The sequence below is a fragment of the Carassius gibelio genome, chromosome A2 (genome assembly GCF_023724105.1).
Source record: "Carassius gibelio isolate Cgi1373 ecotype wild population from Czech Republic chromosome A2, carGib1.2-hapl.c, whole genome shotgun sequence".
Classification (NCBI taxonomy): Eukaryota; Metazoa; Chordata; class Actinopteri; order Cypriniformes; family Cyprinidae; genus Carassius; species Carassius gibelio.
The window spans coordinates 18,319,727-18,338,870 of record NC_068372.1 but is presented as its reverse complement, the minus strand read 5'-3'; the positions used below and the strand labels follow the sequence as shown (position 1 = coordinate 18,338,870).

Below are 19,144 nucleotides of genomic sequence, written 5' to 3'. Positions count from 1 at the left end.
GTTTTTTTTCTTTTGTTTGAAAATTCTTTGTAGGAATGATTTACTGTTTTGATTATTTTAATTCATTTGATATATTCTCCTAATCAACCAAACTTTGATAAACCTCTTGAAATTTAATTTGTTTCAGTATATGAGCCTATTGTGGTTTTAAGCTCAGTTTTCTTGGAAAGAAAGACTGTATTTTTTTGCCTTTGTGAGTGATAAAGATGTATCTTGTATAAACATGTAACCTTAAAAATGCAGACTAACAGAAAAATTAGGGGGCTGTAAGGTCATTCATATTTTTTTTATTAAAATATATACTTAAAAAATGTTAATATAAAACACTTTGACAACATTCATTCACACAAGCTCAGTGTACTGCAGCATTCTTGTTTGATTTCAGTGTAATCTGCAGTTTTGCAAATTAAGCAAACTCCACACAAGCAAATAAAGTTGATTTGAACTACATCTCAAACAGATGTGGACATGCTCCTCTGTTCCTTTGTATGCTTTCAGTGCTGTCAGGATAATGCTGAAAGTATGTTTCATCAAGAGAACACTTCGCAAGCGGCGTAGAGAGGCAGAGTCTGTGATGAAACATTTAAATAATGACAATATAACAGAAATTCCTCTATGTAAAGTCCTGTTAAAGAGACAGTTCAGCAAAGAAATTAAAAAAAATAAATAACATCCTATTTTTTTATTAATTTTTTACTCACAGTCACATTGTTCCAAACCTTTCTAAGTTTTTTCTCAAACTTTCTTAATTGTTCTGTTGCATACAGTCACCATGAATGAGATCTGAAGCTCTCAAGATTTAAAAAGGTAGCAAAAGCAACATATAAAGAAAATCCATACATAACTAGTGTGCAAAATTCTAAGACTTCTGAAGTAAAACAATATATATATATATATATATATATATATATATATATATGTATATATATTTATTTATTTATTAAAGTTTTTTTTTTTTTTTTTTTTGGTGAGATATACACCAACATTTTAACATTATTCACAAATAATATTTCCTATATTGAGCCAGCGTGTATTTTTGGGAACCAGATCAATCTAATTTGTGAATGATTCATTTAAACCATTTTTGTGAAGTGAATCAGTCAGTTCACTGAAAATATGACACAAATTCTTAAAGACTAACTCACATTTACACTCACACAAAGCATCAAACTATTTAAAAAGACATGAAATATAGTTCAAAAGTTTTATGGAGCACCTTTTATGATATATTTTATAACGTTTTTGCATATTTTTTGAAGCTTAAAGGCTTCAGTTCCCATTCACTGTAACTGAATAAAAAAGAGAATCAAAATTACTTTTTTGTGTGTGTTTCAACAAAGAAAGTAATTTGGAGAAATTATTTTAAAACATTCTTATTTATTTATTTATTCATTAATTAATTTATTTAATAAATTATTTATATATTTTTAGTTAGCAACTAAAAAATGCATTTGTAGAATTTTAAGAAACCTAATATTTTTTTTCATTAATTATTTTTGTAATGACGTCAAGAAACCAAAAACGTGATTTGTGATGAATGATACTCCACCATCATCAAAGGAAGAGGAACAGGGAAGAGTCCTTTCCAATCTGTTATAAGACGAAGGCAGTCTTTTCACTGTCCATGTATTGAAAGTCACAAAATCATCCATTCATTTTGCTCCTCAGTTAAGGTTTTTTTTTTTTTTTTTATGGACAAAAATCTAAATCACAATGACTTCTCCTTTTAACACAAAATCACCTTACCACAACACCGTCCACAAAAAAAAATCCCATCATAAAAGCGAAATTCAACTTATGTTGGTAGAAAACAAAAGAAAGAGGACTTGTGAAGTATCCTTGACTTTCTTTCTTTCTTTCAAGTTATGCCTCAGAGCACACCATGAGATCCGAGCGTACATACAGAGAATATGAATGTCACTGAACGGCAGCCTAGTTGGCAACTCCCGTATCCTTCCCGATGTACATTTCAGCAAGCTTTTTAAACTGCGGGCCCCAGTTAGAGAGGTAATCATATTCATGGTCTCCCTCAGTCACAGAAGACTCCAGAGAGCTCAGTGACTCAGCAATTGATCCATTGCCCTCATAAGCATAAGTGGCGAGAGAGTCATAGGGAGGCGCGGAAGGATCTGTGTCGTTTTCTTGCAGTCTGCTAATAATGAAGTCTCTGACATCTGCGCACTCCTTCATGGGTGAAGGTCTGTGATAGGGAAACAGCATCTCTGGGATGATGTCGCGACGCAGCTTGTTGCTTTCGATCACCTCTGGGTGGCGCAGCGTGCCGATGTCAAAGGCCTGCGTGTCTTCCTCGCCGCCACCTTCATCATTGTAACTGACTACATTATCCCTGACGTCCTCTTTGGAGATGATCAGCGGTTCCTTCCTCCTCTGCTTCCTTAGAGCTGAGAACAGCACCACAATCACTGGAAAAGAGTGAAGAGATAGACATGTGCTAGTGTTATCATTGTTAAAGTCTCCATGAAATGAAAATTAAAAAATCTTACATTTTTTTAATGGAATTTATTGATCCTATTGAGAATGATTTGTTCATGCATGCATTTTATTTTATTTTTTTATTTTTATTTTTTTTACTTGTAATTTTAAATCAAAATGGATCTTCTGGTTAAAGATCATACTTTTCTGGTGATGTATGCAGGACATTTAGTAATCTTAAAGCCACAAGCTCACATTCAGATTTTACTAAACTAACTAAACTTAAATGCATTTTCATGACTTAAAACAGAACCCACCAAACTAATTTTAGAAATAAAGTATTTTCTCCATACGGTTAATAGTTAAAAAGTAGGAAAGAAAAAATAAAATAAAATAAATAAATAACAAACAAATATATTATAAACAAAAAGTTTTTTTTTCAGAATTTTCAGCATGAATCACTATTAAAGTATAGATATGTTATACTTCAAACTTGAAACATTCACTTGCATTAAATGAGAAAATACCACTAGACTTTGCACTACACTTACACTTTTAAACATGCGTACTGTATATACATGTACATATACATACATATACATACATATATATATAGCACCTAGATAAAAAATAAAAAAAATACAATAAATAAATAAACCTATAATAATGATGCCTTGGGCTATGATGCAAATGATAAAACCCTGCTGTCTGCATAAACTCACTAAGCAGGATGAGGATGCAAAGAAGTATCGCCACTAGCGCCCCAGTGCTGAGGCCAGCAGAGAGCAGCAACGCTTCGACACTGCAGGAGCGCATGTTGCCGGTGGCGTCACAACTGCACACACGAATGGTCAATGTGCTGGTACTGCTCTGGATGGGGTAGTCGCTGTCGGAGATAACTACCGGCAGATAGTAGACACTCATTTCACGCCTGTTAAATCCACTTCTTCTGGTCAGGATTCTGGCTGTGTTATCTGTGGGAGAGGTGGGGGTTAAGAGAACATTCAAACAGTCAGAGCTGGAGATATTATCTCATGCTGAGTCAAACAACAGCAAAAATAAAGCTGTTTTTGTTGGTGCCAAAACAGAAAAGAAGATTAAACACATGCATTTTCCATAAGATTCAAGATTGAAATGTCAAAGGAAAGATTTATTCACCTTCATTATCAAAGACGGTGAAGTTTGGATTCATTGAACTCAAGCTGAATACAAATTTATGACCCACAAGAGGATCGTCTGTGTCGATGGCACTGATAGTCTGTATGTGCTGGAATGGTAGACATGATTTTGAACTTGCATTGCACTTGACTGCATTGTATATAAAAAACAATCATATTTTTATTAGTATATATATTTTTTTTGTTTTATTTTTTTTTTTTTTTTTCACTTTTATGGCTAAACAGTCAAAAGCAAATATAAATTATAAATACCTGCCCTGCTCTGACATTCTCACACACAAATGTCTCATAAATCATGGCAAATTCTGGCGCATTGTCATTCACATCCAAAACCTTTATCAATACAGGAACACGGCTTCTTTGATGAGGGTTATCTAGAAGAATAATATAGATTAAAGCAATGTAAAGCAGACAGTATATATAAATATATATATGATGTGTCATCGCCTATTTCTTTATGCATGTATTTACTTACTCATTTCACTGGCCAGGACTGAGATGTTGTGCCACTTTGACACTTCCCTGTCAAGAGATTTAATAATTGTGATGGATCCATTCTTGGGGTCGATGTGGTAGAGTCTCTCTGGGTCTGTGTGTTCATCTATTGCATATCTATGGACAGGTTTAAGAAAGAAACAAAAATAGCTGAAACAGTCACTGATATTCCCTGAAGTTTGAAGAAGGGGTGGCATTCAATAACATTTATTATAAACTGGATTCGATTAGACAAAGTTCATCTGCCAGGGAATTGTTTTAATTTTTTTTTTTTTTATTATTATAAAATATCTGTTTGTTTTATAACCATACAGAATCATATGGAAGCCCATTTCAGTCTATGAATAAAATAAATAAATAAATAATAATTTCCACTTTATTTTTCATACTTGTAACTTTATATCTCCTGCAACTTTTAGATTTCAAAAAATGACATTTCTTGCAATTTACCTACTTTAAATGAATTGTGGCTTATTTAAAATGTTCTGCCTAATTGATCTGTTTTTATTTTTCATCATGGTGACTTCAAATCATAATTGTGACTTTGTATTTCACAATGAAATTTATTTCTTGTTGTAAATTTTACTTCATATGTTGTATTATTTTTACCTATTAAGCACAAGTCACAATATATATATATATATTAGGGATGGGAAGATTCCCCGATTCGCTCGGTGCATCGGCTTAAAAAGTTAAAGATGCGATGCATCGGTTTAAAAAGTGTGCATCGGATTCAAATTGGCTTTTGTATCGCGATGCATCGTTTCTAACATATCTGCATCGGTAAACCCAGATTTATTTCTTTATAATTATTAGTAGATAACTATACTTTCATTATTTAGAAAAGGAATAATATTTTTAGATTGTTTTCACCCTTCTAAACTGTTTTTCAAGCACGTCTCTCTTCCAGTGTTGTGGGTAACGCGTTACAAAGTAACGCGTTAGAGTACTCTAATTACTTTTTTCCGGAAATGTGTAACTTAACGCGTTAGTTTCGTGCGGAAGTAATCAGTAACTTCGTTATTTTTTAAAAAAAGTAATCCGTTATTTTAAGAAAAGGAAAATCCCGACTGCAGCCTGCTTTTTGTCAGACAGTAGTCCTAGGTCTACTGTGCCACCTGCGGATGTACAGTATCAGCGGAGCCGAAGCTCTGTGATCGTAAAGTCAATGGCTGTGATGCGTCTGTGCCCTGCGCCTGACCCTGTGTGTGTGTGTGGGGCTTTTTTTTTCGAACTCCCGGCAAGATAGCAGAGAGGACAGCGTTTGGTTTATGGAAGTACGCACATTATTTTCAATTTGTCAACGAAAAAGAAAAGAACATAACGGTAAAATGCACACTTTGCTTTGGTGAAAAGCTTCTGTCGACCGCCAAAAATTCTACCTCAAATTTAACGCTACGTTTTAATCACTACTTTGAAGAGTAAATGTAAGAGGACTGTGTTAAAGCGAATTTAGGCTTGTGACTGTGAGTGACACTTTAATAATAATTAGTTCGGCTATTAAGCGATTTGTCATTTGCCTGTGTGGCAGTGAAGGATTTAATTCGGTTTGTTATCATTTTTGTTTGACAGGCAGCTATTAATTTCTGTTAGATCATTGGCTGGCTGGTTGTTCATCATTTCTAAATGGATTTAAATCTGCAAGCCTGTTTAAGGTTGTGTTTACAAGTAAGCATACTTGTACTTTGATAACTGCATGGTGTAACCCAATTTTTGACTTCTGTCATGTGTGCATTTGCTACGTGCTTAAAAGTACAGGACAGTCTGTTCCGAAGGCCTCAGCTGAACTTTAGACTTTAGAAGACTTCTGTATTAATATAGAAATAGAAAAACAAAAAGATGTAGATTTCCATCTAGTCTCACAGAACGTTTATGTTTTGCGCTTATGACGCTGTTTGTCTGAGTTTTGGCTTCACACGTCTGTATTTTGAGTTATTTTTGATCCTTGTGGGTTTTTGATAAGGGAGACAATACAGCCTGAGGTCTATACAATACAATATCTCCTGAGGTCTTTGCAACCCTGCATTTAGCTGAGCAACACCCAAAGGCAACAACTATCTGTTGATCTTCTAAAATGTGGAAGTTAAACTGGACTGCAAGGCTCATCTGGTATCTTTATATGGACCAGAGGCATATGACCAATGTCTTTCTATCTATTTGAGACATGACTTCATTTCTGGATCACGAGACTCTTTGCTTGAAGAGACTACATAAGGAGGTGCAAACCCCTCCTTCCTCAGCTCAGACTGAGTTCAGCCTAGACCCTTCTAGCTGGACTTAGTCTTTTCTCACCTTCTTTATCTTTGATTCCGGGCTCACTTGAATACTTTGAACTTCTCTCAGGTTTTATTCATCTCAAATATGATTATTATTATATTATTTGTTCTTATATGAATATTATTATAACTTTTGACTCTTGATATACAGGGTATTGTTGTATACTTTGTATTATTATTTTTAACATCTTGATTACTTTTGAATATTGTAATGCATTTTGTATTACTTTTAATTGGGCAACATCCATCATACATGGATTGCTTTTAAAACTATATTAATTTTGGGATTTGTATTTTCTATATTTGAAGCTGATTTTTAATACTTACTAATCTGTTTGCAAGTTATGAGTTGTATTCTCATTTCCTATATTCTTTGAATAAATTTGCATACTAAAATACCACCCCACCGTCTGACCAGGATTGAAGTCTCATTTTTTGCATCAGTTTTGGAGGCACCCGCTGGAGATCGTTGAAGTTTTCATTTTATTAAGTTGTGATGCAACGCAAGACAAAATAAAGAGAGGTGAGTAGCTCATCCTTTTCTCTTTATGGGCTTCTGTGGTGTTGCCTGCCGGGTCTAGGAGATATATCTGTGGACCCACCTCGTTCATTAATCTTGACTGCAGCAAGAGAACGAGCCTGGGTCATAGCCGGTGGTATAACCGTAGACGGTGGTTTAACCGTATTTGAAAAATCAGCGCGCGCTGGGGGACGAGACGGCGATCCGCGGCATTAAATGTGTTGTTCACTATTGAGGGTTACTGGTAGTGTGGATAAATATCTGCGCTTTACATCCTGCGGGGTTACCGGGGGTGTATTGCGAGCACTTTTGGGTTAAACCGAAAATGCAACAGTATTTTGAGACACGCGCTGTGAGGGTTTACTTACAGCGTGCTGGTCGGGTCTGAATGCCGTCTCTTGTTTTTGGATATAGTCTCTGGGATTAGACTTGGCAGTTTTCAACACAAACAGAACCCCACCTTGCGACTAAATTTAGATCAATAAATTGTCAGACGGTGCATTAAGTAAAAATAAGTAGAAATTAAGTAAAAATGGGTGGAAATTAAGTAGAATGAGTAAAGGAATTAAGTAAAATAAGTAAAGATAAGTAAAAATAAGTTAAGATAAATAATTAATTTTAATTAAGTGTATCTGAATTGAATAAACCTTTTCCTTGTTGGATTTGTCAGCACATGAGATAATGGCACCTGTTCAAATAAAAGAAACTCCAAATGAATATGTGATGTAGAAGAAATAAGACAGAAAATGGTTAAAGATGGATTTAGAGAGATTTCGGTTCCACGCAGATAGAGTGAATGGGTGTTGACCCCTTAACGGTCACTCACGTTTTTGAAGATAGACTTGAATTTGCATAATACAAACCTAAAATTTTACAATTCATGACCAAAAATATTTTGTAACATGATTTTGATGGGCCATTTACATGGTAATGTAATTGTCTGATTTTAAAATGGGATTTAAAGGATGAATTTTGAGATTTTATGTTTTCAAGTGATATATCACTTCTGATGATTTATGAAATGTGATAGAGAAAAAGGCAACGAGGAAGTCTTCTTTTGTAATGTAGATTTCTGAGTGTGTACTCTTGTCATAAATGAATTTTATTACTTTTCCTACATAGTCTTTTAAGAAGAATATTGGTAAAATATATATTTGAGAGTCTTGGACTTTTCCAATGGTATATAGTTTGTCAGGATTGGATTTGATTTGATTGTGGTGTGGTGTAGTCGGCGCAGGCGTCCCGTATTCGGGACGGGGTGACAGTTAACAGGTTGAAGGAAATTACTGATCACAAAGAACAGAAGAAATAGGCACGTGTTTTATGTTGTTTATGGATAAGGAAAGTCAAAGGGCTTTTGACAGACAGAAATGGTAGAATTGTACAGGTTTATAATTTAGCGCAAGCAGCTAGAGATGATACAAGATATGTGGGATTTATTAAAAATCTTGTAACAAAGGAGCCGAGAGCCGATATAGGCAAAGCTCCTAAGATTGATGACATTTATAACTGGCAGAAATGTAACAGATTTCTGAGAATTGTGAATACAGTTTGTTATTTCTCCTGGCAATTTGGAAGAGCTGAGGCTGAGTGGGGCAAATATGTGAAATTATATTCAAGGTTACCATGCTATAAGCAGGTGGCCAAGTGGGGGTCTATCGAACTATTGGTGTGCGTGATTTACCTAGCATTGTAAACACGCTGCCAATTATGAAATCTAACTGTACTAATTACAACCGCAAATGATTTTGCTACTTAATTTAACGAACTGCGTATTGAAGTACAGCATGTGATTGGATCGGGAATCCAAATTTTTACTAATGTAACATTGATCAGACAGGGCACTAACGAGCCCTTTGTTAAATATACTGAGCATTTCACATGAGCTTTGAAAGAGTTTGTTGCTACGAAAGAAGCTGTTGATTTGAAATCTCATATACTGTTACACACTGCACACGTGGGGAACCAGAGCTCAAGATATTGTTGACCAAACGAAAAGAGCAGATGATGCGATTGGATCGCCCTCTGTCTCTGTAATTACCTGTTATAATTGTCAGGAAACAGGCCACTACGTAAATAGGTGCCCTGAGCGAGATGGAGAGCGAGGGTTTTAAAAATGTTTTAAAAGGTTCCTCTTTTCAGCAACAGCGACGGCTACCAAAGTAGCCCCCCCCCTTCGGCTTCGCTCTGAAAATAGAGGTGATGCAGAGAAAAGGAAGTCGACATGCAGGCACAGCTTAAGCTGCTGATGCCACAGGCTGACCAAAGCACTTGAGATCAGGATAGCTACATATTTATTTAGCTACTCCAATTTACATTTTACAAATAAACACATGACTCTTCGAGGATTATCTGATGGCAGTCTTTTCACACAGTCTCAATTAATTCCCTTAATAATTTATCCACTTAAGCAAACCCTTTCGGGTGCAATTCTGGGTTGGAGAAAGTCAAGTTGGCACTGTAGTGGGAATGGATATATTGGAGAAATTAGAAGCAGATATTTTATTAACTAAATCAAATAGTTAGTCAATTTTTGCCAGTTCCCATTCCAGTCGTCAGAAAAATTGAACTCCTAAATTTAACATTGGAGCTGTTACAGCAAATGAGAAAGAGTCTACTGACTCTCCAATGATACAATATTTTTCTGAGAAATTTTCAGATTTGTGGTCAACTTCTAAACTTGATGTTGGTCTTTGCAGAATTAAACCTCTAAATGTTTCAGGTCCTGCACCTCCTCCAGTATTCCAGTATCCTCTTCGGAGAGAAAGAGAGAGCGGCACAGGCAATTGTGACCCAGCTCGAGAAAGGGATTGTGGTAAGATGTGCCTCTCAATGTGATTCACATGTGGCCTGTAAGAAAGCCAGATGAGAGCTATAGGCTTACTATAGACTATACCGCATTGAATGCTGTGACCACCAAAGCAACCCCATTGTTGCCAATCATTCAACCATTTTAAAAGAATCGTGCGTGCCGTCTGTTATAATTCAATATTGTGATGACATTTTTCTTACATCTCCAAATAAGGTGCAGCATCTGAGTGTACTCACTCTCTTGTTGAGAGCACTTCAAGAGGCTGGCTTCCATCTAAACAAAGGGAAAGCACAGCTGTTTCAACCATTATTACATTTTTAGGTCAGAGTGTTGGTCGTGAGGGAGAAAGACCTCTTCCAGATCGGGTCATAACAATTACTACAGTTAAAGAAGCCAACCACAGTTACTGGTTTAAGATCATTAATGGGGCTATTTAATTTTAATCGGGTTTATTTCCCTGATTTTTCTGATTTGGCTGAACCTCTAACCGAGGGTCTTAAGGAAGGCCTTCCGGGTGCTTCCCCTCTAGAGTGGACAGCAGACATGGCTGAGTCTTTCACTCTTCTCAAATCCGCACTAGCCTCTCTCCTGTTAAATGACCAAAACCACTCCACATTTGGACACATGTAGGCCAGAATGCTTACAACTGCGTGCTGGGACAGCATAAAGGTGACAAAAGTTTTGGAACTGTTGGATATTATTCGATTGTGATTCCTTCTTCTATGAAAGGACAGATGCCATGCTTGATGGCGTTGGACTGTGCAGAGTGGGCACTGAAGTTCACCGAGCACATCGTCGGCTACAACCAGACTATTTTACATACCCCACATCGCTTTTTACATTTGCTACCTGAAACAAAGGTGAAATCGATCTCAAATCAGCGACGGGCTAAGTGGGAAACTGCTCTAATGAGTCTTCAGCTTACTGTTGTTACAGATAACCGGACGAACCCTGCCTCCCTGATGGAGAACGAAGGGAGGGCACATGACTGTGCTGTGGTGGTTACTTGTGACAGAGGACATTTCGTCAGAAATTAGACATTTGCAAATGTCATGGACATGTTCGTGGATGGCAGCAGCTTTTATGAGGGGGAATCACGCTACACAGGTTGGGCGGTAGTAGAGGGGAGGATGGGCGAAGTCTTGGCTGAAGGGTCGCTACGGGGAGGAAGTGCTCAGATCGCTGAACTGCATGCTTTGAAAGCTGCTTTAAATTTTACACTTAAATTAACTGCAAGCGAAAATAGCTCCATTTATGTGAATATTTTTACTGACAGTGCCTACAGTTATCATGTAGTGCGGAGTTATGGCCCTGTCTGGAAACGTCGCGGTTATCTGACCACCGCCGGTATGCCAATAAGTCATCAAACCATTATTAAAGAATTCTTGAATTCTTGAAACGTGCGAGAAAATTTCACCTAACAGTGTTGCGGTTTGCAAGGTTACAGGTCACAGTAGTTTCAATGATTGGTGGGCAAAAGGAAACTCGCTAGCTGATAAGGCTGCGGGAGAGGCGGCCAAGGGTGCATCACTTGGAGAGGTAACTGCAATTTTCCCTGTTCATCCAAATTGTGCAGGATCAGAAACCCTATCTAAATTGTACACAAATGAAGATAATGAAATATGTCAAAAAGGTTAGAAGCTATTTTAACTGAAGAAGGAATTAATGCTCTAAATGAAAAGGGTGTTCCGCCTAGCAGATATTAATTGATCTATACCACAGGATTGCACACCAAGGGGTTCATAAAACTAATACTATGTTACAACAAACATGGTTTTGACCAGAGATGTTACAAACTGTGAGGGACAGACTGTCCAGATATATCCATCATTTACAAACAAAGCCACGATTATGAAGAGGTATGATATCATAAGCCACAGTCCTCGCCCGCGAGGACCTTTTACACATTGACAGGTAGATTTTATTTTTGTACCCTCTGATCATGGGTACACATCATGCGCATTTAAGGATGCCCATTCAGTGCCCTCAGCGTCCAAAATGCTGGAGACTTAAAGACTGCTGCATTTAATTTAACGGCTAAAATCCTGTACAAGTGGGGGACAAAGTAATGGTTCAGAAATAGGGAATTTAGGTCCAATGTCTTCCAGGTATGAAGGTCCTTACTCAGTGTTGCTGACTACTCCAACTTTTCTCTCTACTCATTGAAATCGAGCCAGGCTTGACTCGATGGAAGCATCTTGCACAAGTGAAGCCCCTGTTACAGCTTGCTTATACTAACAATATCTCTCAGTGCACAATAGATTTTCTTTTATAGACTAAGGGTACCCTTTCTAAAATTAAGGTTGTAATCAATGTTTGTTTTCAACCTCTGTGAGGTGATGGAGGGTCTGACTTATGTCAGGAGTGTAAGAATTGATTGATTCATTTATCGATTATTTATTTAGTGATTGTTCACTTGCTTCCAGAGAATCAAAATTAACCAAAATTCACCATATCTGTTCCTTAGGTTGTTAATGATACCGTTTTCACCGTGAATTTGTCCAACAGGTGTAAGCTCTATCAGACGAATTGCTACTAAGGACGAACAATGATTAATGATTAATTGTTTACTTCTCTCCAGGTTTCCAATGCTGAGTTCCCCTGGATCTAATGTATATATTTGTTTATAAAATGATGAAATGAAACTGAAAACCATAATGTTTACATGTAACAATTGTGATTAATGTTGTTTTATCTGTCTTGTTGTGTCCTTGTTCGTGTGTGTGTAAAAATGTTATATGTAATGTTTGTCGCTTCGCTTTGGCATTATATGTTTGTGTGTGTGTGTGTGTTTGTGTTTGTGTTCTTTTGTTTCCACATATTTCTGTTCCTACTACTCTAAAACTAAACAGGTATGAGTGCATGCTGATACGGAACCTATCCTGCGTACATTTACCACACGACTGGTTCTAAGGGTGACCCTTTGGTGTGACTTCTGCAACAGTGCAGCTCATTGACGATTCGGGAGTGGTTGCTGTGCTCGTAGCTGGACATCAGTGTTTGATCCCAAGAACTGGACGCATCGTCATCACATCGCACGCTAACTCTACATCATCTGAGAGACTTGTGCTTTCATCTACCAGCTGATATATAGATTTACAAATCCCTACATCAAGATGCCTCACAAGATTATTGATCAAAAAGATTCTTTTACTCCTATTGCTGTCAGCAATGATGAAGAAATGTATGAATTAGAGGTGAAGGGTAAGGAAAGATACGAGATGTTGAAAAAGATCAACGAAAGTTTGGAAATTTGCGACATGATACCCCAATCTGATAAGGACAAATATCTTAAGAAGCTACCCATTAAGAAGAGAAAGTATGATGATAAGTTTAGAGATGGAAAGAAGGGTATGCTGTAGTAAGTCCTCGACCCAGCAAAAGTCCAGGTGAGGTCAGGGGTCGGATGCTTTTAGTGCTCCTCGTCTGATCAGCTTGGTGAAGAATTCCTGTCAACTTTAACGCGGCTGGGGTTAAAGAGGTATCTACAGTCTACCTGAAAAGATTCATTCACTTTTATATTTCCTTTATGCTTACACGATTAAGTGCTTATCTGAAATGTTTTACTTACTTATTTTTCTGCATATGTATTTGTTACCTTTGACTATTATGTATCTTATTTTCAAGGGAAAGGATTTTGGGTGCGAGTCTTTTTGTCAAGACTCGAGTGGGGGACTGGTGTAACCCAATTTTTGACTTCTGTCATGTGTGCATTTGCTACGTGCTTAAAAGTACAGGACAGTCTGTTCCGAAGGCCTCAGCTGAACTTTAGACTTTAGAAGACTTCTGTATTAATATAGAAATAGAAAAACAAAAAGATGTAGATTTCCATCTAGTCTCACAGAACGTTTATGTTTTGCGCTTATGACGCTGTTTGTCTGAGTTTTGGCTTCACACGTCTGTATTTTGAGTTATTTTTGATCCTTGTGGGTTTTTGATAAGGGAGACAATACAGCCTGAGGTCTATACAATACAATATCTCCTGAGGTCTTTGCAACCCTGCATTTAGCTGAGCAACACCCAAAGGCAACAACTATCTGTTGATCTTCTAAAATGTGGAAGTTAAACTGGACTGCAAGGCTCATCTGGTATCTTTATATGGACCAGAGGCATATGACCAATGTCTTTCTATCTATTTGAGACATGACTTCATTTCTGGATCACGAGACTCTTTGCTTGAAGAGACTACATAAGGAGGTGCAAACCCCTCCTTCCTCAGCTCAGACTGAGTTCAGCCTAGACCCTTCTAGCTGGACTTAGTCTTTTCTCACCTTCTTTATCTTTGATTCCGGGCTCACTTGAATACTTTGAACTTCTCTCAGGTTTTATTCATCTCAAATATGATTATTATTATATTATTTGTTCTTATATGAATATTATTATAACTTTTGACTCTTGATATACAGGGTATTGTTGTATACTTTGTATTATTATTTTTAACATCTTGATTACTTTTGAATATTGTAATGCATTTTGTATTACTTTTAATTGGGCAACATCCATCATACATGGATTGCTTTTAAAACTATATTAATTTTGGGATTTGTATTTTCTATATTTGAAGCTGATTTTTAATACTTACTAATCTGTTTGCAAGTTATGAGTTGTATTCTCATTTCCTATATTCTTTGAATAAATTTGCATACTAAAATACCACCCCACCGTCTGACCAGGATTGAAGTCTCATTTTTTGCATCACTGCATTATTTAAAGTTAAAGAAAAATCAGGAGTTATCTTGTGGTGCTCATAATATACAGTAGCCTAGGCTACCCGGGCTGGGTAGGTGCGAATTTTGATTAATAATATGTTCTGTGATAATAAATAAATAAAACGCCATGTGGAATAGCCGATTGCTGACTGTCTTTCCTGTTATTGTTATCCTGCAGTGTTAATTTAGTCGGATGACTGACGTTATTCATTGTCGGGAGTCACGACTTCTAGGTGCATTTAAAGGGGCCGGGGGCTGTGTCTGTCATGTGTGAGCCGCTGCAAACGGCTTTTAATTTTTGGTAACGCATGAGTACTCTAACGCGTTACTTTTATGAATAGGTAACGCTGTATCATAACTGATTACTTTTAATTGATGGTAACGTTGTAACCTAACTAACTACTTTCCAAAGTAACTATACCCAACACTGCTCTCTTCACTGTTGCGTGATGACGTAAGCCTTTCACAACACCACAGAGACCGGGGCGTGTCAAGAAAGTCACATAGATTAACATGGCAGAGGTAGAGCAGTTGCATCCTCCACCAAGTAGTTACAAATCCAGTGTTTTATAAGAAAGCTGGAAATCTTGATAAAACCCATGCAATTTGTAAAATATGTCGTGCCGCTATAAAATATACAGGCAGCACGACAAATCTGACAACACACCTGAAGCGCCGACACGGTGTGAGTTTGGAGACGCCGGCCGCCTCCTCCTCCTCCTCCTCCTCCTCCTCCTCTCACTCGGATTTAGCCGAACCTGCCACTGCTAGCGGGACGCCGGGTGAGCAAACGATCAAAACTTTTTTTCAATCGAAGTTGCCTAACAGTTCTGCTCGGATCAACTGATATTTCTTAAGAAAAACCTTAAAAGAGCATATTTAAGTTAAATTTAATCTGATGAGTCTGGTTTACAGCAGCCTGTGACTGCCTATACTAGTTTATTTTATTTTCATTATTTTTTTTTTTACATTTGAATACAGTTATGAAATAACTGACAAATTTTTTTTTTTTTTGGTACTTCATATTATTATTGGTTATGTCAAAATAGCACCTGTTTTCTGTTCACTGAGTAAGCCTGTCTGCTGAAAGCACATTCATCTGCTAGCATGTTATGGAACTTTTCTTCAGTTTACCTCTGAGCAGCATCCTTAAATTGTTTCACTGTTAAATGTTTGAGCTTTTAAAAGTTTAAGTAGGGACAAAACAGGAAAAAAAAAATTGGTTTTATTTAATATTTTTTTGCACTACCAAAGCCTATTTGTATAAGGGTCATGCACTACAAATCAGAAGGCACTTAAGTTAATTTATGATTTGTTGTCTGAAACAAAGAAATAAAAGTATCTGTAACATAATGAAATGCATATCATGATTTGTTTCATTGCATCATACCGCATCGAATCGTGTTGAATCGAATCGAAATCGGATTGCACTGCATTGTAACAGAGGTGTATCGTATCGTATCGCATCGCTAGCTGCTTCATGTATCTTTAATGTATCGTATCGTTGGCTATGCATCGAGATACGTATCGCATCGGCCTCAGTTATGGAGATGCACATCCCTAATATATATATATATATATATATATATATATATATATATATATATATATATATATATTTTTTTTTGTTCTCAGAGCCAATTGTGAGCATTACTCTGATACTTTACTGTACAAAACAATTTTAAATTTGTAAACTATATATATACAAACACAATTTCAAAAAAGTTGGGACACTGTACAAATTGTGAATAAAAATGGAATGCAATGATGTGGAAGTTTCAAATTGCAATATTTTATTCGGAATACAACATAGATGACATATCAAATGTTTAAACTGGGAAAATGTATCATTTTAAGGGAAAAATATGTGGTTTTCCAGCATTGACCCTTACGCACAGAGATTGTTCCAGATTCTCTGAATCTTTGGATGATATTATGCACTGTAGATGATGATAACTTCAAACTCTTTGTAATTTTTATCTGAGAAACTCCTTTCTGATATTGCCCCACTATTTTTCACTGCAGCATTGGGGGAACTGGTGATCCTCTGCCCACCTTGACTTCTGAGAGACACTGCCACTCTGAGAGGCTCTTTTTATACCCAATCATGTTGTCAATTGACCTAACAAGTTGCAAAATGGTACATTTAACTTTTCCGGCATCTTATTGCTACATGTCCCAACATTTTTGGAATGTGTAGCTCTCATGGAATCCAAAATGACCCAATATTTGGCATGACATTTCAAAATGTCTCACTTTCAACATTTGATATGTTTTCTATATTCTGTTGTGAATGAAATATAAGTTTATGAGATTTGTAAATTATCCCACTGTGCCTTATATACCAAAAGTCAGAACTATTTGTGCTTGTGTACATTTTCTAGGCATCACAGCAGCAATTCATCAAATCATAATCAAATAAAGAAGAAGAGTTTAAATTGGGCATATATCCCAAACACACTATTTGGATATATATATATATATATATATATATATATATATATATATATATATATATATATATATATATATTAGGGGTGTAACGATACGCGTATTCGTATTGAACCGTTCGGTACGAGGCTTTCGGTTCGGTACGCGGTACGCATTATGTACCGAACGGTTCGTTGGACTAATTAATTAAATTTGGAAAATAAAAAAGGTGTGTGAAATATAATGTTATGCGTTCAACAAGGTAGCCCAATTACCCAAACGACGTAACAGGCAATGCCCCTGACACCCCCGAAGAAAAAAAAACACCAACTTATATGTTTATGTTAGGCTACTCAGCAGGCGCTCGCTCACTCAGTACACGCTGAAGGCTCGGTACTACGAGCCCCGCACGTCACCTGTAGGAGAGAAAAAACATCAATCCGTGGCGACGGTTTTGCAATCCGTCCCCTCAGTTTATAAACCGTGCTCATGAATTAATAAACTGTTCACTCGGTTTAACAAATCGTACCCAGGATTAACAAACCGTGCGTTTAGATAAACCGTACCCTCGGTTTTTGAATCCGTACCCACGAATTCATAATCCGTGCGCACGCTTTCGCAATCCGTTCCCTCGGATTTGAAAACTGACACGCATTTTACACTTAACAGTGAAACATGCATCTAACTCCGGCAGGTGGGGTGAGGTGGGTGGAGCTTAGTATAATAAAATCACAAAAATAAGTCTTCATGTTAAGAAAGAATTGTACACAAGCATTTCCAAAACTGTCCAAAGGTTATTTAAAAATAAAGCAATTCACAAATTATTTTATGACAAATATTTTTACTGTCTTGTACTCATTTATTTAGCCTACAAATTAAAATTATAAAAAATAACTTTATTTTTATTTGTATCATTATTATATATTATTAAACAGGTTATGCATAAGAATCTTTTATCCAAAATAACTTACAAAAGAGGAAAAAATTACTCCAGAGTCAGTCACAATGCCAGGTTTATTGCACAATAATAATCAAGTGCTATTATAGATTATCAGCAATTGAACAAGATTTTAATGCGCATCTTTCTTATTAAATCTTTGTATTCCACCTCGTACTACACTTGATAGAGAATCACTTAAGACACTTTGCTGTAAACCTATTCCACATAATAATATTCAATAAAACTGTATGTTAACACGTAGGAGTTTGCTGCATGAATCCGTGAGTACGGTTTACAAATCCGAGGGAACGGATTGCGAAAGCGTGCGCACGGATTATGAATTCGTGGGTACGGATTCAAAAACCGAGGGTACGGTTTACAAAATCTAAGTGCACGGATTGGAAATTCGTGGGCACGGTTTGTTAATCCGTGGGCACGATTTGTTAAATCGAGTGAACAGTTTATGAATTCGTGAGTACGGTTTATAAACTGAGGGGACGGATTGCAAAACCGTCGCCACGGATTGCTTTTTTTTCTCCTACAGGTGACGTCCCGGGCTCCGTATACGGACATCACCGCAGCGAATGGTGCATTTACGTTATAGCCGCGGATATGAGACCTTACTCTGTAGTGGAAAACGCAGGTTTTAAGAACATGCTTAATGTAATTGAGCCCCATTACAATATTCCTTCACGAGCCCATTTCAGACAGACCGTAATTCCTGCTTTGTTCCAAAAAACATAAGCCCAAATAGAGAACCAATTGAGTAAAAACACACTAAATATAAAGAGTTATAGAGTTCCATATAAAAAGAGTTACATCTTTGTATTTGTTCATAACCACTACAACAATATTACATTTAATTTTAAAAAAAAAAATTATAAGGAGCTATTTTTGTTTTATACAGTATGCTGCTAAGAAAACACCATAGAAGATGGGTAAAGAATAGCTCCATCATTGTTCAATGTAAAAAAAACACATACTTTGTTAGTTTTAATAAATAAAACATTTTTTAAAAAATCAAGGAAATTTATCTGCCAATTTTTTCTTTTTGCTGTATCTAAAACGTACCGAACCGTACCGAACCGTACCGAACCGAACCGTGACATCAGTGTATTGAACCGAACCGAACCGTGAATTTTGTGAACCGTTACACCCCTAATATATATATATATATATATTTTTTTTTTTTTTTTTTTTTTTGCATTGCATTGCATTGCATTGCATTGCATTGCATTTTTGTAATTTTAAAGAGTTGATTCAACAGATTTTTTTTTTTTTTTTTTTTTTTTTTTTTGTGTGTGTGTGTGCAATTTTCTGATTTGCATAATTTATTTAGAGACTCGGATGC

The 19,144-nt window shown here is 36.5% G+C and overlaps 1 protein-coding gene and 1 long non-coding RNA gene across 2 annotated transcripts in view; one reads left to right on the top strand and one right to left on the bottom strand.

Annotated features, from left to right (window-relative positions):
* Positions 1-964: 964 nt before the first annotated feature.
* The window catches only part of LOC128029388 (cadherin-10-like), a 32,452-nt gene continuing 14,272 nt past the window's right edge, over positions 965-19,144 (bottom strand). Inside the window, exons 8-12 of the mRNA XM_052617151.1 lie at positions 4,087-4,223; positions 3,864-3,985; positions 3,592-3,700; positions 3,156-3,407; positions 965-2,423 (exon numbers count right to left, since the gene is read on the bottom strand). Of these exons, the coding sequence (XP_052473111.1) occupies positions 1,933-2,423; positions 3,156-3,407; positions 3,592-3,700; positions 3,864-3,985; positions 4,087-4,223 (1,111 nt within the window). The 3' untranslated portion in view covers positions 965-1,932. The remainder of the gene's footprint in view (positions 2,424-3,155; positions 3,408-3,591; positions 3,701-3,863; positions 3,986-4,086; positions 4,224-19,144) is intronic.
* On the top strand, positions 5,013-13,030 carry LOC128029393 (uncharacterized). The gene is made up of 2 exons (XR_008187371.1): positions 5,013-6,449; positions 6,827-13,030. It is a non-coding gene; the product is annotated as an uncharacterized LOC128029393 (long non-coding RNA).